The following is a 20,821-nucleotide window of genomic DNA, read 5'->3' on the forward strand; positions in this document are numbered from 1 at the left end:
AAATAAAGAGAAACTGTTTCCATTGGCAGAAAGGTCAATAACTAGAGGTTACAGATAAAAATGATTGGCAAAAGAATCAGAGGTGATTTGAGGAAAACCTTTTTTACACAACGTGTGGTTAGGGTTTGGAATGCACTGTCTTGATTGGATGGTGGATGCAGATTCAATAATAATCTTCACTAGGGTAAACCTGAACTCTAAAATATACCCAATACTGCTCCTGAAAAAGGAAAGAAAGTAACCACGTTGTCTGTTCTTGGTCACCATCCAGTGTCCCTGCTGGAAACAGAGGGTGTGTGACAGTCAAGTAAGGAAAAAGAAAGGACTTGCATCTGACCCTCCACACAGGGGAATAGCAGACTGGCACTCACTGTGGAACAGTCTCTAACTGAGGAGTCAGTCCCTTTAGCAAAGGAGGAGAGGGAGTTGAGGAAATCATGTTTCCTTTTGCTGTTTTACAGAAGGATTGCACCGTACTACACCAGAGAATACAGAGAGGATAGACACCGCAGATAGATCCTGAACATCGCCCAAGGAACAACTGCACAACTGTGGGAAGACATCCAGTCCCTTCACAGCATTGTTCAACACCGAGAAGGCTGGGCAGTGAAACCATCATCTGGAAATCGGTCGGGTCAGGAGAGCTTTGACATATCATCGGATCTGAAACTGGTCAGTTTTGTGGAACCTTCCATCAGAACTAACCTTTCTGAAGGTTCGGCTGTGGGCGATCGGTCAGGGTGAGGCTGGGAAGAAGTGTGAGTGGCTCCAAGTGTGGTGAGAGCTTCAATCATTCATCAAGCCTCATGAGCCATTGACTCATTCCTACAGGTTAGAGGCTGTTCAAGCATAAGGTGTGTGAGGAGAGCTCCACAGGCTCATAAGATCTCTTAAGACACCAGATGGACCTGCTGTACAACCGTTAACACAAAGGCAGCCACATGGAAAAGAAACTATTCAAGTGTGAGGTATGTGACCGAGCCTTCATAACATCATCCACACTTGTGAATCATCGACGCATTCACACAGGGGAGAAGCCATTCAAATGTGAGGTGTGTAACAAAGGCTTTGCCCAATTATCGGGCCTGGTGAATCATCGGACCATTCACACAGGGGATAAACCATTCACGTGCGAGGTGTGCGACAAATCATTCTCACGGTCATCGACTCTCTACAGACACAAGCGCATTCATACAGGGGAGAAACCATTTAAGTGCGAGGTTTGTGACAAATCATTTTTGTCGTCATCGGACTTCCTCATACACCAACGCATTCACACAGGGGAGAAACCATTCACATGTGAGGTGTGCATCAAATCATTCTCGGATTCATCAACTCTCCGCAGACACCAGCGCATTCACACAGGGGAGAAACCATTCACGTGTGAGGTCTGTGACAAATCATTCTCATTGTCATCAGATCTCCGCGTACACCAACGCATTCACACAGGGGAGAAACCATTCACGTGTGAGGTCTGTGACAAATCATTCTCCTCATCATCAGATCTCTGCATACACCAACGCATTCACACAGGGGAGAAACCGTTCACATGTGAGGTGTGTGACAAATCATTTTCACAGTCAGGGAACCTCCGTAGACATCAACGCATTCACACAGGGGAGAAACCTTTCAGGTGTGAAGTGTGTGACAAATCATTCTCTGACTCAGCAAGCCTCTGTGTACACCAACACATCCACACCAAGGAGAAACCATTCATATGCGATGTGTGCGACAAATCATTTTCGAGGTCATCGAACCTCCTGTTCCATCAGAGGAGCCACACAGGGGAGTAACCCTTCAAGTGTGAGGTTTGCAATAAATCTATTGTGACATCTTCGACCCTCCTGGGACACCAGAGGATTCACACAGGGGAGAAAATCTTAAGATATGACGTTTGTGACAAGGCTTTCACCCACACACCGATCTCCGAAAGCACCAGCGAATTCACACTCGAGAGAAAGCATTCAGGTGTGAGGTGTGTGACAAGGCTTACACATCGGCAGTGTATCTCCTGGTCCATCAACGCACTCACAGGGGAGATCTGTAATAAAGCCCTCACGCAACTGTTGTACTCCTGGGACATCAGTGAACACACAGGGAGACTACCAAACCAAGTTCTAGCTCAATTTGTTGCAAGCTCACTGCAATGGATGTTCAGTGGTATAGGGGCACAGAACAAGAAGCAGCTTTTACTCACATCAAACAACTAGTGACGACAACGCCAGTGCTGAGGTACGATGATGTCATTGGTGAAGTCACCCTGCAGTGAGATGCCAGTGAAACAGGACTTGGAGCAACCCTCATGCAGCAAGGACAACCAGTTGTGTTTGTATCCAGAGCGCTAACACAAACTGAACGACACTATGCACAGATTGAGAAAGAGAGCCTGGCTTTTGTCTTTGCTTGTGAGCATTTCAGAGAGAGAAAATGATGGTAGAGCTTGACCACAAGCCACTCACAGCATCTTTCTCAAACCACTTCTATTTGCTCTAAAGTAATTGCAAAAGATGTTACTTCACTTGCAGAGATATCACTTGGAAGTGAAGTACAAGCAAGGGAAGCAGATGTACATCACCGACATGCTCTCGAGAGCTGCACTCTCTTTGAAGAAATTTGATGATGCTGGTACAGAGAGTGAAATCTTCCAGATTCAACAAGAAGCAACAGCACGACATGCTCTGGAAGTCATCAATCCAGCAGAGACATTGAATCTGACAGACAAGCGTCTTGCTCAGATCAAGAAAACTACACAATGAGATACAACTCTTCAAATGTTACAGGAAGTTGTGATGAAAGGATGGCCTGAAACCATCAGAGACACAGAGAGTATTGGGCACACAGAGATGAAGTGATCTTCCAAGATGACATCTTGTACAAAGGGACTCGGGTCATTATCCCTAATGAGATGAGAAAAGAGATACTGAAGCACATCCACACAAACCATCAAGGAATCGCGTCTAGTCTGAGGGAGGGAAGAGAAGCGCTTCACTGGCCAAACATGAGCAATGAGATTAAGGACCACATCAGCCAGTGCAGTGTTTGTAATGAACATCAAGCTAAGCAAGATAAAGAGCTGCTCATGACTCATGACATCCCAGACAGACCATGGATGAAGCTTGGAGTAAACCTCTTCATTCTCACTGGAACTGATTATCTTGTCACAGTCGACTACTATTCAGACTACTGGGAGTTAGACCAGCTGACGTCAACGACTACCAGTGAGGTTGTAGAAAGCCTGAAAACACACTTCAGTCGTCATGGCATTCCTGACATTGTGATGAGTGACAATGGCCCTCAATTCATGAGTGAAGATTTCAGACACTTGACGAATGATTGGGAAATTCAGCACCACACATCATCTCCACACTATCCCCAGTCAAATGGAAAGGCTGAGACAGCAGTGAAAACTGCCAAAGGGATCATCAAATAATCAACTAGACCCATCACAGATGTGTACAAGGCAATCTTAGAGTGGAGAAACACACCTACTGAAGGCATGGAAAGTTGTCCAGTCCAGTTACTAATGTTACGCTGCACCCAGACTACTCTTCCAACAGCTAAAAAACTACTGAGACCAGAAGCAGTAACAGGGAGTGAGTGACAAGATCAAAGTGAAACAACAGAAGGACAAATTTCACTTTGACAAAGCTGCCACATCATTGCCAGGGATGAGAGTTGGAGAGCTGGTCAGAGTGAAAACATTCAACACACTCAACAAAAGTCAGCCTACTTGGCAACTTGGGACCTGTGTAGAGAAGTTGTTACTTGATCGTAGACGGTGAAAGTGAAGGACCAGATCTATCGTCACAACCGCAGATATCTACGTGCAACCGGAGAAGCTGCTCCTTCACAGCAGACAGCTGATGAAGCAGATCTGATTTCACCAACTGAGCAAGGAACTGAAGGACCATCAGTCCCAGAGATCAACCGTTCCCCAACAAATGCAACGGATCAGCGACAACAATTACCACAGCAACAACACTTGCCATGGCAACAACATCCCCCAGAGAGACAACGTCACCTCAGGAACCAGCAGACACCGGATGAACAGCCAACAACAACTCTCACACATACCATAAGAAGACCTGAACACTTTAAAGGTTGTGTATGCAATGTGTGTGTAGGGAGTGACGAAATTGGAACAGACCAGAAAGAACAAAAAGTTTAAGTGTGACAATTTTCTTTATGGGGGACTGTCAATGTAGAGTACCTTGTAAACAATAGTACATGATTTTTTTTAAGAACTAAGGGATGTTTGGATAAATGCCTTTGTACACTGTAGCTTCCCATATCCATATTAATGTGACCATTGATGTCATCGTATGTAAATAAAGGTTTGAGGGCAGTAGCCATTTTACAGACCACATGGAACATTGTTTAAAATTCAAATTGTTGCAAGTGTTTCTGGAGTAACACGAGTTTCCTGAAGCGAACATACAAAATAGGAGCAGAAGTAGGTCATTCAGTCCCTTGAGCCTGCTCTGTTTCAATAAGATCACGGCTGATCTGTTTGTGTTTTGAGTTCCACATTCTTATCTGCCCCCAATAACCTTTGATTCCCTTGCTTAAGAAGAATCTATCTACCTCTGCTTAAAAATATTCAGTGACCCCGCCTCCACCACCTTCTGAGGCAGAGAATTCCAAAGTTACATAACCCTCTGAGAGAAAAGATTTCTGTTCAGCCCTGTCCAATAAGGGCGGTCCCTAATTGTAAAGCATTGCCCCCTAGTCCTGGACTCATCCACAAGAGGAAACATCCTTTCAACATCTATCTTGTCAAGGCCGTTCAGGATCTTGTATACTTCAATCAAATCACCCCTCACACTTCTAAACTCCAGTGGAAACAAGCCCAGTCTGTCCAACCTTTCCTCATTAGACAACCTGCTCATTCCAGGTATCAATCTAGTAAACCTCCCTTGAACTGCCTCCAATGCAGTTACATCCTTCCTTAAATAAGGAGACCAAAACTGCACACAGTATTCGAAGTTTGGTCTCACCAATGCCCTGTATAACTGAAGCATAGCATCCTTACTTTTATGTTCAATTCCTCTCTTAATAAAGGATAAGATTCCATTAGCCTTCTTAATTACTTGCTGTACCTGCATACTAACATTTTGTGACTCATGTATTAGAACACCTAGATCCCTCTGCACCTTGGAATTCTGCAATCGTTCTCCGTTTAAGTAATGCTCTCCTTTTTATTCTTCCTGCCTTCACTCCCCTCATCTAAGTCATTGATGTAAATTGTAAAAAGTTGAGGCCCCAGCACAGACCCCTGTAGGACCCCACTCGTTACATCCTGCCAATCAGACAAAGGCCTATTTGTACATACTCTCTGTTTTCTGCCAACCAGCCAATCTTCTATCCAGTCTAATATGTTATCCCCTTTGATGTGGCATTTTATAAAATGCTTTCTGGAAATCCAAGTACAGTATGTCTACAGGCTCCGCTGTATCAGTGTTGGTGTTGGTGTTCCCTGAACTCGGTCGCACAACTCACACCTGACTGGTTTCTCCCCTGTGAATCCTCGTGTGTACCAGGAGGCTTGAAGACATCACAAAAGTTCTGGTCCATCAGTAACCCTTCAAGTCTGGAATTTACATTAAACTTTTGAAATCTTCAACTCTGCTGGGACACCAGAGAGCTCACAAAGAATAGAAACTCTTCAGGTGCAATGTTTGTGACAAAACTTTAACCTAATCCTCCGATCTCCTGAAACCCAGAGGATCCACACTGGGGAGAAACCATTCAGGTATGACAAGACTTTCACAGTCAGCGTATCTCCTGGTCCATCAACACACTCAGACAGGGGAGAAACCCTATCGATGTGAGTTCTGTAATGAAGCTTCACACGGTTGTCGGACATCCTGGAACATCAGTGAACCCACACGGAAGACAAACTGTTCCAGTGTGATGTGTGCCAGGATTGTTTCACCTCCTCCTCTCTCACCATACACCAACGTCTCCATATGGTCTTGGAGCCGGGTCACCTGCTTCGTTGCACTGAGAGTTGTCTGTGTTGTTTACTCTCCAGTGCTCGCACAGGGGAGCTATCGTTCCAAAGCACTGTCTGTCTCAGCAGTGTCTGTCTTGAACCTCTCCCACCATCAGTCCATAAGTTTCAAGAAGGCCAATTTAACCTTTGACCAGATCACCAAACATCACCAAAGGAAGACATCAATATGTATAGAAGCTCCTGTATAAACTCAGCATCCTTTCAGTGCAGCATCAGGTACAAGTCACTCACTGACTCTCACTCTGACCAAGAAGGCAATCAGATACTCAATAGTTAGAAAGGCTTCAACTTCTGATCTACCAGCATAAGCACCTGGAGGAGGAGCCATTCCTGGGGTAGTAATGGAGGGACTTCAATTAGCCTTAGCATCTCTGGTCTATGGAAGGGGAGAATCAGCCAGGAATCCTGTTCCTCTTCGGTGACTCCAGCTGGGAAGTCAGGGGGAGGGCAGGATGTGTCTTGGCTGTGACAGTCTCCATTGTCTCACAACATTCACTGTCTGGGTCTACACATGCTGAATGGCCACTCGAACAGAGTACTAGAGGCCAATCAATGTCCACAGTCTGTACTCCAGGTCAGTGCCTTGAGGATTGGAGGGAATGTGAGAGGACAGCAGCTTGTATTAATAGAGCACTTTAATATAGTCAAACATCCCAAAGTGTTTCATAGAGACGTCATCAGAGAAAAATTAACACCAAGACAAAGGAGGAGATATTAGGAGGGGATAACCAAAAACATGGTCAAAGGTGTGAGATTTAAGGAGGGTCCTAAAAGAGGGGAGAGAGATAAAGATGCAGAGAGGTTTAAGGAGGGAATTCTAAAGATCTCTTAAAACCCAAGGTGCATCTGTTTCAAGCACTCTTTATCACAAGTGCAGCTACATGGAAGAGAAACCCTTCAAGTGTGAGATTTGTGTTAAAGGTTTTGTGGTGTCTTTGAGTCTCCTGAGACATCAGAGGAATCACACAGGAGAGGAACCTTTCAGGAGTGAGGAATGTGACAGAGTCTTCACACCTAGTACCACTTCCCAGCATTCTCCCCATAACACATGCTTCATTTCCAGATAATACAATTCCCTCTTGTTGAATTCCTCGATTGAACCTGCCTCCACCACATGCTCAGGCGCTGCATTCCAGATCCTAACTACTCGTGGTGGAAAGTTTTTCCTCATGTCTCCTTTTGCCAATTACCTTAAATCTGTGCCCTCCAGTTTTCGATCCTTTCTTCAAAGGGAACAGTTTCTCCCTATCTATTCTGTCCAGATCCTTCATGATTTTGAATATTTCTATCAAATCTCCTCTCAACCTTCTCCAAGAAGTCCCAACTTCTCCAATCTTTTGACATAACTGAAATTCCTCATCCCTCGAACCATTCTCATGAATATTTTCTGCACCCTCTCTTAATACCTTCACATCCTTCTTAAAGTGCGGTGGCCAGAACTGGACGCAATACTCCAATTAAGTCTGAACCAGTGTTTTATACAGGTTTAACATAACTTCCTTGCTTTTGTACTCTATGTCCCTATTGATAAAGCTCAGTTTGTTCTCTCAACCTGTCTTGCCACCTTCAATGATTTTGCACATATACACCCAGGTCCCTCTGCTCCTGCACCCCTTTAGGATTGTACTCCTTAGTTTATATTATCTCTCTGCATTCTTTCTACCAAAATAAATCACTTGACACTTCTCTACAATAAATTTCATCTCCCACTTGTCCACCAATTCCACCAACCTGTCCATGTCCTTTTGAAGTTCTTCACCATCCTCCTCACAGTGCACAATACTTCCAAGATTTGTATTGTTTGCAAATTTTGATATTGTGCCTTGTACAGCAAGGTCCTGGTCATTCATATATATCAGGAAGAGCTGGGGTCCTAACACTGGCCCTTTGGGAACTCAACTATAAACCTTCCTCCAGTCCAAAGAACATCTATTAACCATCACTCTGTTTCCTGTCACCCAGCCAGTTTTATATCCATGTTGCTATTGTCCCTTTTATTCCATGAGCTCTAAATTTGCTTGCAGGTCTGCTGTGTGGCACTGTATCAAATGCCTTTTGGAAGTCATTGTACACCACATCAACAGCATTGCCCTCATCAACCCTCTTTGTTACTTCATCAAAAAACTCAAATAGTTTGTTAAATACTAATTGCCCTTAACAAATCCATGCCGGATTTCCTTAATTTTCACAAGTGACTATTAATTTTGTCTGAATTATCTAGTCTAGAAACTTCCCCACCACGACTGGCCTGTAGTTGCTGGGCTTATTTTTACACCCTTTTTTTAACAAGAGTGTAACACTCACACTCCTCTAGTCCTCTGGCACCAGTTCTGAGTCTAAGGAAGATTGGAGAGTTATGGCCAGTGCCTCTGCAAATTCCAATCTCACTTCCCTCATTATCCTTTGATGCATCTCATATGGTCCTTGTCCCTATCATCTTTAAGTACACACAGCCTATCCAATAATTCCTTATCAATTTTAAACCCTGTAAGTGTCTGAACCTTCTCTTTCACCATGACCTGCACAGAATCTTCTTTCTTGGTAAAGATAGATGCAAAGTATTTATTTGAGACCTCACCCATACCCCCTGCCTCCACGTGGAAATCCCCTTTTTGGTCCCTAATTGGTCCCACTTCTCCTTTTACCACCCTTTTGCTATTTATATACCTATAGAAGACCTTTGGATTCCCTTTTATGTTAGCTTCCAGGTTCTTCTCATACTCTCTCTTTGCTTCTCATTTGCTTTTCTAATTCCCCTCTGAACCTTTGATAGTCAGCCTGGTTCTCAGTTGTATTATCCACCTGGCATCTGTCATAAGCACACTTTTTCTTCTTCATTTTAATTTCCATCTCTTTTGTCATCCAGGGAGCGCTGGATTTGTTTGCGCTATCTTTCCCTTTTGTGGGAATATCCCTTGACTCTGCCTGATCTATCTCCTCTTTAAAGGCAGCCCATTGTTCAGTTACTGTTTTTCCTGCCAACCTTTGATTCCAATTTATTTTGGTCAGATCCATTCTTACCCCATTGAAATTGGCTTTGCCCCAGTTAATTATTCTTACTCTGGATTGTTCCTTGTCCTTTTCCATAGTCAACCTAAACTTTAAGTTATGACGTGGCAGATGGTGTGTGCCAGGCAGATCAAATCCACAAGGGAAACTTGATCATGCGGTCATAATGGTTTTGCAATTTACATTTATTTTGAGTTGCGTGCCCTGAATTCAGTAGTAACAAGTCCACCCAGACTTCAGATCCCAATGTCCCAGGAATCTAAAACCCTCCATCCTGCTCCATCTCTCCAGCTGCACATTCATCTGCTTTATCTTCCTATTTCCATACTCACTTGCGCCTGGTACTGGGATTAATCCAGAGATTACTATTTTTGAGGTTCTGCATGCAGATTTCCTACCTAGCTCCCTAAATTCTTACTGCAGGACAACATCCCTCTTTTTACCTATGTCATTGGTACTGATGTGGACCATGAGCCCTGGCTGTTCAGCCTCTCCCTCAGAGTGCTGTGCAGCTGTTCAGGGACATCCTCAACCCTGGCATTAGGGAGACAACATACCATCCTGGATTCATGTCTGCAGCTGCAGAAATGTCTGTCTGTTCCACTAACTATCAAATCTCCTACTGCTATTGCTCTTCCAGTCTTCTTTGTTCCACCTGTACAGCTGAGCCACCTGTAATACCATGGACTTGGCTCTGGCTGAACTTCCCAGATCAATCATCACTTTCACCAGTATTGAGAACTGAATACTGGTTGGAGAGTGAGATACACTGAGGGACTCCTGCACTACCTGCCTTCCTGACATCACTACTGAAAATCCTAGCTTTAACTTTAATGCTATTCCCCCTGTGCATTAAAACAAGCCAGCTCTCAGGAATATGGAGTAGAATTGAACCCTGCTTTAGTTTGTGACTTTCAAATGCTTTGTTATTGTGGATGATTCAAAGTTTGGTGTCAGCTGTTGTTGTTTGCCTTTTTATCAATCTTCTGTATAGATTTATAACTCACAATAAATTCACTTTTTTTTAACTTTTTTTTTAACTTAACCCATTTTTTTTAACTTAACCCATTTGCATGGTGTGTTCCTATTCACTGAAACACTCAAGAGCCTACAGTAATAGTCCTGTACACAATATATTGGTCGATGTCACTGTGGACTGGTATACTTTCTCCATCAATAGGTTTATAATTTCCAGTTCACAGGAAGCATAACATTTGCCTAAGAGAGAAAGACTTGCATTTATATAATCAACTTTCACAAACTCAGTCTCTGAAAGCACTTTACAGCCAACAAAATGCTTATTGAGGGTGGTCACTGTTGTAATTTAGCATAAGTGTCAGCAAATTTGCACACAGCAAACTCCCACAAACAGCAATGTGATAATGACCAGATAATCTGTTTTTGTGACATTGATTGTACGATTTATATGGACCATGAAATTGGGAACAATTCGCCTGCTCTTCTATGACAAGGTGTTAGGGGATCTTTTACATCCACCTGGCAGGGCAGACAGGGCCTTGGTTTAACTCATCTGAAAGATGGTACCTCTGACAGTGCGGCATGCCCTCAGTTCTGCACTGGTGTCAGCCTCAGTTCTCAAGTCTCTGGAGTGAGACTTGAATCTACAACCTTCAGAGACGAGAATGCTAACAAAGCCACAGCTGACTATAATTTATAATATTTCTGTTGTGATAGATTCAGCTTCTAAGGGGTTAAGTCCCAACGCTGTGTACAGAATGCGTTTAACCCCTGTAAACTGGCAGCCTGCAAGTTTGATTTGATTTAATGTGGTCACTAGTTAGACCTGCAGGTGTCAGAATTGTCTTTGTGTCTGGGTTCCTGAAGCTGTTTTATTTCGCAAATGCAAATTCCCAAAGTCAAGTGATACAGTGAAGAGGAGGTGTTGTTTATTGACAACCATGTCTCACTGAGGCAGCTCACAAGAGAGAAGCTGGTGGGATGTTGAAGAACTGTTTCAGGTACTGGCTCCACCTGGAGATGGATCACAGTATTCCCCAGAGAGATAGAATGGTCACAATCATCCTAATGTACTGCAGACTGAACAATATCACTCTCAAACAAGGTCTAGACTGGGAAAGTCCAGGAGAGGAACTGGGAGAGGTGAATGGGCCGGGACATCACGGGAGAAGTGAATGGACTGGAACAGCCCGGGAGAGGTGAATGGACCGGGAAATCCCAGGAGAGGTGAATGGACCAGGACATCCCGGGAGAGGTGAATGGACGGGGACGTCCCGGGAGAGGTAAATGGAGCAGGACATCCCAGGAGAGGTGAATGGAGTGGGACATCCCAGGAGAGGTGAATGGAGCAGGACATCCCAGGAGAGGTGAATGGAGCAGGACATCCTAGGAGAGGTGAATGGAGTGGGACATCCCGAGAGAGGAACCAGATGCAGTAAATGTTTAACCTCCAAAATTGGAGCTAAGGCAAGCTGAACCTCCACAGGGGGTGACCCCTGGACAGGGCAGGGCTGTTGGATATCAAAATATGGGCCATATACCCACAAAATGAGCTGCACCTCACACCCAAAATCAATGCCCAAGCACTGGATCCTTGTCCTCTCTCCATCTATCCTGTGCTTCTCCCTGCTTTGTGTGTGCTGATTCCACCACTGCACATCATCGCTGCCTTGGATGCTGTGGGTCTTCCTCTTCTGATCTCTGTCAAATACATCCGAGGCTACACATCCCACACTGATGTCCTCAGTTTGAAAGCCTCCGAGGATGAAGAATGCTATTCCCACACTAGAAATCTCTGTCAAATGTTTACCGGGGGAACTGAGACAGCAGCTGCAATAACTGAGGTTTTATTCAGATGGGACAATGACAAGTTTAAATCCCCACCTGATCTGCTGCTCAAAGTCGCCTCCATTTCACCGGTCAGTTTCCCAAACTTCAGGAAACTCATGTTACTCCAGAAATATTTGGATTGGCTGTGAGAGACGTCAATCAGAGAACCCACCCACTCTACCCATTCCCTCCTTCTCCCAAATGGTCATAAGTGTGTGGAATTCTCCTCCCCAGAAAGCAGTGGAGACTCGGTCATTGAACTTATTCAAGGCACAGTTGGACAGATTTTTGACAGACAAGGGAGTCAAGGGTTATGTGGGGCAGACGGCAAAGTGGTGTTGAGACCACAACCAGATCAGCCATGATCCTATTGAATGGTGAAGCAGGCTCGAAGTGTTGAATGGCCTACTCCTGCTCCTAAGCCCTACATTCTCCTCTTCCTCTTCCACAGCTGCTTCACTTCCTGCAGGGACTGAATACCAAGTGAGGAGATGGTGAGTGAAGGTGCAGAGTTTATACAGATTGTTATAGTTCATATATTTTTTTTCTCTTTTTTGGTCAGCGCAAACATGATGGGCTAAATGGCTTCTTTTTGCACTGTAGCTTTTCTATGGTTCTATTGTATCCCAAAATGTCCACACGAATGTTCAGGACTGAATATCCAGTGAGTAAAGGAGCAGAGTTTATACAGATTGTATCCCCTAATATCCACACTAATGTTCAGGGCTGAATATCCAGTGAGTGAAGGATCAGTTTTATAGACATGGTATCCTGTAATATCCACTCATTCAGGAATGAATATTGTAGAGATGTACTACCAAGAGGCTTCTTTAGTTGAGCAACAAACTTTATTTATATAGCTACTGGATTAGCTGCAGGCCTCTAACAAGGCTACAATACATCCTAGACTAGACTAGGAAAACTCCACCCCTTATAAATTTCCTCATACTCAGTGTTGATTGGCTGTTCTGGGTCGTGACCCTTACTCAGTTGCAAAAGACGCTGTCATTTTTTAAAAAACAATTCTAGCAGCCCTCCTGCCTGCACTTGAAAAATCTCTGACCAATTTAACTTGATTTCTTTTAGCCAAACATGGCCCGGAACTATTATTACTGGCAGCTGGGCTAACTGCTGCCCATAGCTCACAGGTACCACGGTGGTGCCTTTAACTTTTATTGCTTCTCCCGTGTAAGTCTTCAACTGGGCAGCAGTTTTCTCCAGGCTCAAGGGTTGAGTACCTTCCCTAAGTTACTGAAACGTGCGCTCACCCATCATAGTGGCTGATGCCCCTGTATCCACCTCCATAACTAGAGGCTTCCTGTTTACTTGGAGTGTGACAGTAATAGGGTTTTCCTTAACTGCTTTAAGATTAAAAAGGTACGATAGCTAAATTTGCAGATGACACCAAAGCGGTTGGGAAAGTAAGTTGCAATGAAGAAATAAGAAATTTACAAATTGATATGGACAAGTTAGGTGAATGGGCCAAAATCTGGCAGATGGAGTTTAATGTGGATAAGTGTGAGGTTATCCATTTTGGTCGGAAGAATAAAAAGGTGATTTATTATTTAAAAGGAGAGAAACTTCAGAATGCTTCAGTGCAGAGGGATCTGGTTGTCCTCATGCATGATTTGTTGAAAGCTAGTATGCAGGTACAGCAGATAATAAGGAAGACAAATGGAATTTTGGCATTTATTGCTAAAGGAATAGAGTATAAAAATAGGGAAATGTTGTTGCAACTGTACAAGGCATTGGTGAGACCGCACCTGGAGTACTGTGCACAGTTTTGGTCCCCTTACTTGAGGAAGGATGTAGTTGCATTGGAGGCGGTTCAGAGGAGGTTCACTAGATTGATTCCAGAGATGCAGGGCTTGTCTTATGAAGAGAGATTGGGCAGTTTAGGCCTATACTCACTAGAGTTTAGAAGGATGAGAGGAGATCTAATTGAGGTATATAAGATGCGAAAGGGGATAGACAAAGTAGACGTGGAGCGGATGTTTCCTCTTGTGGGGCATTCTAGAACAAGAGGTCATAGTTTTAGGCTAAGGGGTGGTAGATTTATATCAGAGATGAGGAGGAATTACTTTTCTCAAAGGGTCGTGAATCTGCGGAATTCACTACCTCCCAGAGTGCAGTGGATGCCGGGACGCTGAATAAATTTGAGGAGGAGATAGACAGATTTTTAATTAGTAACAGGTTGAAAGACTATGGGAAGAGGGCGGGAAATTGGAGTTGAGGCCAAAATGAAATCAGCCATGATCGTAATGAATGACGGGGCAGGCTCGAGGGACTGAATAGCCTACTCCTGCTCCTAGTTCTTATGTTCTTAAGAGAGTGCATGTCCGAATCAGTTACTTCAGGCTCTTTCATGTAATGTACTTCTAACATTTTTGCTGGTTGGTTACTTGGCAGTCTGGATTTAGTTCTGCACTGCTTTATCAAATGTCCTCTTTTGCGATAGTAATAGCACTCGGCCTCCTTAAATCTACATGTTTTAGGAGTGTGGTTACCCTCACATTGGTGACATTTCAACTTCTGGATCGCTGTCTGATTTCCTCCTTTCTTTTGATTTCTGGTTGAAAGGGAATGATTCCCACTTTGTGGCTGCTTCTGCAGTTTTGGCACCATGCCTGGCTGCAGGTTCCCGCCCAAACTGGTAAACGGCACCATTTTGCAAGCTTTGTAATTCCGGAAAGTTTTTTTCTGCGCTTTCACCAGCCAGTATTATCGCCATGGCTCGTTTAAAATTTATATCGACTTCTGCCAGCAATCAATGCTGAATGGTGTTGTTGCATACGCCACAAACTAACCAATCCCATGCTGTAGCATGTTGTTCAAGGTCGCTCCAAAATCACAATGCTCTGACAATTGCTTCAACTTAGCAATATAGGTCACAATCCATTTGCCTGGGGCCCTCACCCTTGTATTAAATTTGAATCTTGACTGATGGTTGGGCTGAAAATGGCCCTTCACGAAATCCACGAGCTGATTGAACGATTTGGAGCTGGGCGCACTCGGGTCCGTCGGTTTGACTCCCATGGACAATCAAGAGAACTGCTTCACGCTTTGCCACCTCCCCTATTTCGTTGGTTTGGAAATAAAACCTGAGGCTCTCGATGTATTGAGTCCGCTCCTCCATGGAGGAGTGTAATGGGTCGATCCTCCTAAAGAGCTGGCAAGTATATTTTCTTTCCTTCTTTAAAACGAGTTAGTCACAGTTGTATAGCGAGAGCCAGCACCAAAATGATTTATCCTTGTCGCCAGATGTAGAGATGTACTACCAAGAGGCTTCTTTAGTTGAACAACAAACTTTATTTACGGAGCTGCTGGATTAGCTGCAGGGCTACATTACACACTCTAGACTTGGAAAACTCTGCCCCTTATAAGCTTCCCCGTGCTGTGTTGATTGGCTGTTCTGACCAAATGACCCTCACTCAATAAGGCTGGCCTGAAAGCAACAATCACTAGAAATATTCAGTGAGTGATGGATCAAGTTGCCAATGGATTGAATGCCATAATATCCACACTAATGTTCAGGCAGTCTGACTATCCTGTGGGGAATCAGCCTGTGGAAATGCCCCTTATGCCTTGTGATAAGATCCAGCTGAGAGAGCTGTTTACTCGGTGCTTTGTGCTGAACTGTTTGACTGGATCAAAGCCGAGCTTGGAGAAAGAGCCGGGAAGTTGGGAATTTCATTCCCTGTGAGTCGGTCCAAGAAACCCTGGAATGAGTGCAGAGGCTGCTGAGTGAGAAGGCGCGCTGGGTGCAACTGTATCAAAGTTTAATAAAAGAGAAACATAAAACAACTCTCCAGCCCCTACCCCTCACACTCCATGTACCCCATCCATGCCAACCTATGCCCCCACTCATTCCCTCCATGCCCCTCATACCCTCTATGCCATCTTATGCCTCTCACCCATGGCCCCTCATACTCTCAATGCTAACGTATGCATCCAACTCTTTCATACCCTCTATGTCAATCCCTGCCACCCACCCATTCCCCTGGGCCTTTGTAGTCCCAATGCCAACTTCTTGCCAACCTAAACCAACCCATGCCCCCACCCACTGCCCTTTGCTTTTACACCTACCATACCACCTCACCCAGTATCCACAATGGGCCGACCTCAGGACCCAGCTGAGATTAAATAAAATGTTGCAGTTTTTTTTAAACATTCATTTATTAAAACCCAATTACTACATTTACATTCCTTAAATTACATTATCCCTTATAAACAACAAACATTTCATTCAATTTCATAATTCCCTATAAAAACAAGCATTCATGACATCTTTGTCAATCTCTCCTGAGCTCCCCCCGTCCCTGACCTTCTATTTTGCTCCACTCCCTCTTGTACAGTATAAAATCCATCACATTTCTACTTCTCTTTAGCTCTGAAGAAGAATCACATGGACTCGAAACATTAACTCTGTTTCTCTTGTTACAGATGCTGCCAGACCTGCTGAGTTTTTCCAGCATTTTCTGTTTCTCTTTCAGATTTCCAGCATCTGGAATATTTTGCTTTTATCTTACTGTTTAATTCACTGCCGCTTCTCTTCCAGGAATTCCTACCTTAAAGAAGTACTGCTCTTCTCTCCGACACGTTTGTCTCTTTCACCTTGTTCACCTTCATTGCTTTCCATTTCCCTCCTGGTGTTTGACAAGGTGTTTACCAAAACTCGCTTTCACAGCCATATTTCCTTCCTTAGCGACTGTCTCTGTCTCCGACTTACCCAACGTGGATTCCAACTGAAGTTCCATCCCTTGTGTTTTGAATCCACCCAGGGTTACAGGTATCTCTGGGACATACAACACTCCTCGGACTGCTGTTCTCACCGCATCCTGAGATCCACACGCCATGCCCCACCATATGTACACACTTGACCTCTCCCTCCAGTAACACCGACTCACCCTAGCTCAAAGCTGTCCTTGTCCCCAGTTTCATTTTATTCTTCATCTCATCCGACGCCTCAGCAAGAAACTTTTCTCTTCCTTTCAAGTGTTAAGGGACGTAACTCCAATAACTTATTGATACCAATGCCCATCTGGGATCCTCCACCCCTTCCCATCCCTCCTAATCCCAGCTCTTGCCATGTATTAACTATATCCTCTGACCTCCCCCTCCCTGCTGAACATTCTGTACTCAGCAAAGGACTCAGTTTCATACCCTTATGCCCTCACCTCAATGAATTTTGAGTTCAGCATGATGCTGATCTCTTCTTCTGTCACCTTCGTCTCCGTGCAACCTTATTTGGGCAGGAGTCCTCCCACTCCCCCCTGCCCCCGTTCAACAGATCCTTTCACCTGCCTCCAGTATTGTCCCTCCACCTGGACCCCTCTATTAGGCCTCTTACCCGCTCTTGATCTTTTCATTGAGAACTGTCAGCGTGACATCGGCCGTCTCAATTTCTCTGCTCCTCTCACCCACTCTAACCTGACTCCTTCTGAATTTGCTGCACTCTGTTCTCTCAGGTCCAGTCCTGACTTTATCAAACCTGCTGACAAGGGTGGTGCTGTTGTTGTCCGGCATACTGACCTCTACCTCGCAGAGGCTGAGCGCCAAATCTCAGACACTCCCTCCTACCTCCTCCATCGACCATGACCCAGCCATTGTTTCCAGGATTGCCACTGACCTCATCTCCTCTGGAGATCTTCCCTCCACAGCTTCCAACCTCATAGTCTCCCAACCTTGGACAGCCCGCTTCCACCTCCTACCCAAAAACAGGACTTTCATGGTAGACCCATCGTGTCAGCCTGTTCCCACCCTATGGAACTCATTTCTTCCTATCTTGACTCAGTTCTCTCTCCCCTTGTCCAGTCTCTTCCCACCTACATCTGCGATTCCTCTGATGCCCTATGTCATATCAACAATTTCCAGTTCCCTGACCCTAACTGCCTCCTCTTCACCATGGATATCCAATCCCTCTACACCTCCATCCCCCACCGGGATGGTCTGATGGCTCTCCGCTTCTTCCTCAAACAGAGGCCCAAACAATCCCCATCCACCACTACTCTCCTCCATCTGGCTGAACTAGTCTCTCACTGAACAATTTCTCCTTAAATTTGTCTCACTTCCTCTAAATAAAAGGTGTGGCTATGGGTACCTGCATGGGCCCCAGTTATGCCTGTCTTTTTGTGGGCTATGTGGAACATTCCTTGTTCCAGTCCGAATCAGGCCCTCTCCCACAACTCTTTTTCAGTACATCGATGACTGCTTCGGCTTCATGCTCTCATCTGGACCTGGAAAATTTTTTATTAATTTTGCTTCCAATCTCCACCCCTCTATCACCTTCATATGATCCATCCCTTCCCTTCCTTGACCTCTCTGACTCAATTTCTGGTGCTAGACTGTCCACCAATATTCATTACAAGCCCACCGACTCCCACAGCTACCTCGACTACAGCTCCTCACACCTTGCTTCCTGTAAGGACTCCATGCCATTCTTTCAGGTCCTCCACCACCATCGCATCTGTTCAGACGATGCAACCTTTCAAAATGGCACTTCTGATATGCCTTCCTTTTGCCTTAACCGAGGACTCCCCCACCGCGGTAGTTGACAGGGCCCTCACCTTCGTCCAAACCATCTCCCGCGCCTCTGCCCTCACCCTTTCCCCTCTGTCCCAGAACCATGATAGGGTCTCCCTTGTCCTCATTTTTCACCCCCACCAGCCTCCACATTCAAAGGATCATCCTCTGCCATTTCCACCAAGTCCAACATGATGTCACCAGCAAACACATCTTCCCCTCCCCCCTTGTCAGCATTCCATAGGGACCGTTTCCTCCGTGATACCCTGGCCTTCTCCTCCATTATCCTCAACTTCCACCCCTTTCCCACAGAAACTTCCCACGCAAATGCAGGAGGTGCAACACCTGCCCCTTTACTCCTCCCTCTTCACTGTCCATGGCCCCAAACACTCTGTTTCAGATGAAGGAGCGCTTCACTTACACCTCCTTCAATTTGGTCTAACGTATTCACTGCTCCCAAAGTGGTGTGCCCTACATCGGGGAGACCAAATGCAGACTGGATGACTGCTTTGTGGAACATCTTTGCTCAGTCCACAAGCATGACCCAAACCTTCCGGTCGCTTGCGATTTCAACACACCATCCTGCTCTCATGCCTGTCCTTGGCCTGCTGCAATGGTCTGGTGGATCCCAAATCAAACTGGAGGAACAGCACCTCATCTTCCGATTAGGCACTTTATAATCTTCCGGACTTAACATTGAGTTCAATTTCAGACCATGAACTCTCTTCTCCCTCTTTACCCCTTTTTTAATTCCAATTTTTAATTGAAAAAAATTTTTATTAATTTTTTCTATGTTTCTGATCTTTTTCCCCAACCCCCACAGGGCCATGTGTTGTGCTTTCACAGAGCGCTGACCCTTATTCTGCTATTAACACATTCTGTTCTCTTACCTTTATGCCACTATCAGCACCTTCTTTAGTCTTTAACACTCCCATTAACACTCCCTTTGCTTTGTATCCATGACATCTTTGTCAATCTCTCCTGAGCTCCCACCTATCCCTGACCTATTTTGCTCCACCCCCTCCTAACCAGTATAAAATCCATCACATTACTATTTCTCTTTCACTCTGAAGAAGTCACATGGACTTGAAACGTTAATTCTGTTTCTCTCTTCACAGATGCTGCCAGACCTGAAATTTTCCAGCATTTTCTGTTTTTATTTCAGTTTCAAGCACCTGCAGTATTTTAGCTTTAATATTATATTGAAATTCATAGTCCCACTTCAAAGAGTCCATAAACACTTGAAGCTGTCAATCAAACTGAAATGGCAGGCACCCAACTGTGATAATGGATGGTTGTGAAAACTGTCATGCAGCCAAGGCAGCCCTAAGGCTTATGTCAAGGCTTAGTGCGAAAAAGCTGGCAACTATTTTTTAACACTCCAGACAGTTTCTTTCGGAGTTAAAAGCAGGAGTTTTAAATGCCTTGACAGCTCCCTTTGACAATTCATCTTGACACTTTTGACAATTCACAGCTCCTCTTAACAGTTTTTCTTTTTAACAGACAATTCCAATGATCTTCACAGGTTCAATGAGTTCATACACTTCCTTGGGCATTAATGCTTACTTTTAGCAATCTGAAAGGGCATTTTACTTCTCCCAAGGGGCACCTGACCTCTCCCAAAGGGAAGCTTACCTGTAGGGGAAGGCAGCGGCGTTGTGGTATTGTTGCTGGACTAGTATTCCAGAGACCAGGGTAATGCTCTGGAGACCAGGGTTTGAGTTCCACCTTGGCAGATGGTGAAATTGGAATTCAATAAAAATCTGGAATTAAAAAATCTAATGACCATGAAACCATTGTCGACTGTCATAAAAACCCATCTGGTTCATTAATGCCCTTTAAGGAAGGAAATCTGCCGTCCTTACCAGGTCTGGCCTACATGTGACTCCAGACCCACAGCAATGTGGTTGACTCTTAACTGCCCTCTGAAATGGCCTAGCAAGCCACTCAGTAGTATCAATGTGCTAAAAAGTCTAAAAGGAATGGAACTGGACCGAGGAAATATATCACCGTTCCTTCACTGTCACTAGTTCAGAATCCTGGAACTCCCTTCCTAGCAGCACTGTGGTTGTACCTACACCACATGGACTGCAGCAGTTCAAGAAGGCAGTTCACAAGGGCAATAAATGCTGGCCTAACCAGTGACACCCACATCCCCGCATTCCCCAAAGGGCAGCTTACCACCCCTGGTCTGGAGACCATATCAAACAGGATACCTTTCCTCTCCAGAATGGTACCCTATCTATCCAAACGAATCCATGAAGTTCAGACCTGCTCCTATTGGGACTAATCTGCTCACATCAGGTTTCAGACACCTCTCACTCCAAAATCACATGAGTGGAGGCAGCTGGTGATTTCTATGGACAGCTGCATCTGCGAAATGCTCCTGTGCAAATTCTGACCCGGCCCATTCCTGGCCCCGCGAAAATGGTAGATGTGATCTGGGGCGGGACTTCTGTATTCAGG

General features: G+C 44.8%; 4 protein-coding genes and 1 pseudogene across 11 annotated transcripts in view; 3 read left to right on the forward strand and 2 right to left on the reverse strand.

The window, feature by feature from the left end:
- LOC144695212 (uncharacterized) overlaps positions 1–20,821 on the forward strand; it is a 303,141-nt gene that overhangs the window by 140,818 nt on the left and 141,502 nt on the right. The gene's annotated exons all lie outside the window — the stretch shown is intronic.
- The window catches only part of LOC144695208 (uncharacterized), a 267,173-nt gene that overhangs the window by 131,930 nt on the left and 114,422 nt on the right, over positions 1–20,821 (reverse strand). The gene's annotated exons all lie outside the window — the stretch shown is intronic.
- The window catches only part of LOC144695229 (uncharacterized), a 105,690-nt pseudogene that overhangs the window by 61,286 nt on the left and 23,583 nt on the right, over positions 1–20,821 (forward strand). The window lies entirely within an intron of this gene.
- Positions 1–20,821, reverse strand: part of LOC144695200 (uncharacterized) — a 177,647-nt gene that overhangs the window by 15,498 nt on the left and 141,328 nt on the right. The gene's annotated exons all lie outside the window — the stretch shown is intronic.
- Positions 464–4,359, forward strand: LOC144695259 (uncharacterized). Its single transcript, XM_078566167.1, has one exon. It carries the CDS (start codon positions 942–944, stop codon positions 1,791–1,793), a length of 852 nt encoding a protein of 283 aa, XP_078422293.1. The 5' UTR covers positions 464–941; the 3' UTR covers positions 1,794–4,359.

This window comes from Cetorhinus maximus, chromosome 21 (genome assembly GCF_964194155.1).
Source record: "Cetorhinus maximus chromosome 21, sCetMax3.hap1.1, whole genome shotgun sequence".
Lineage (NCBI taxonomy): Eukaryota > Metazoa > Chordata > Chondrichthyes > Lamniformes > Cetorhinidae > Cetorhinus > Cetorhinus maximus.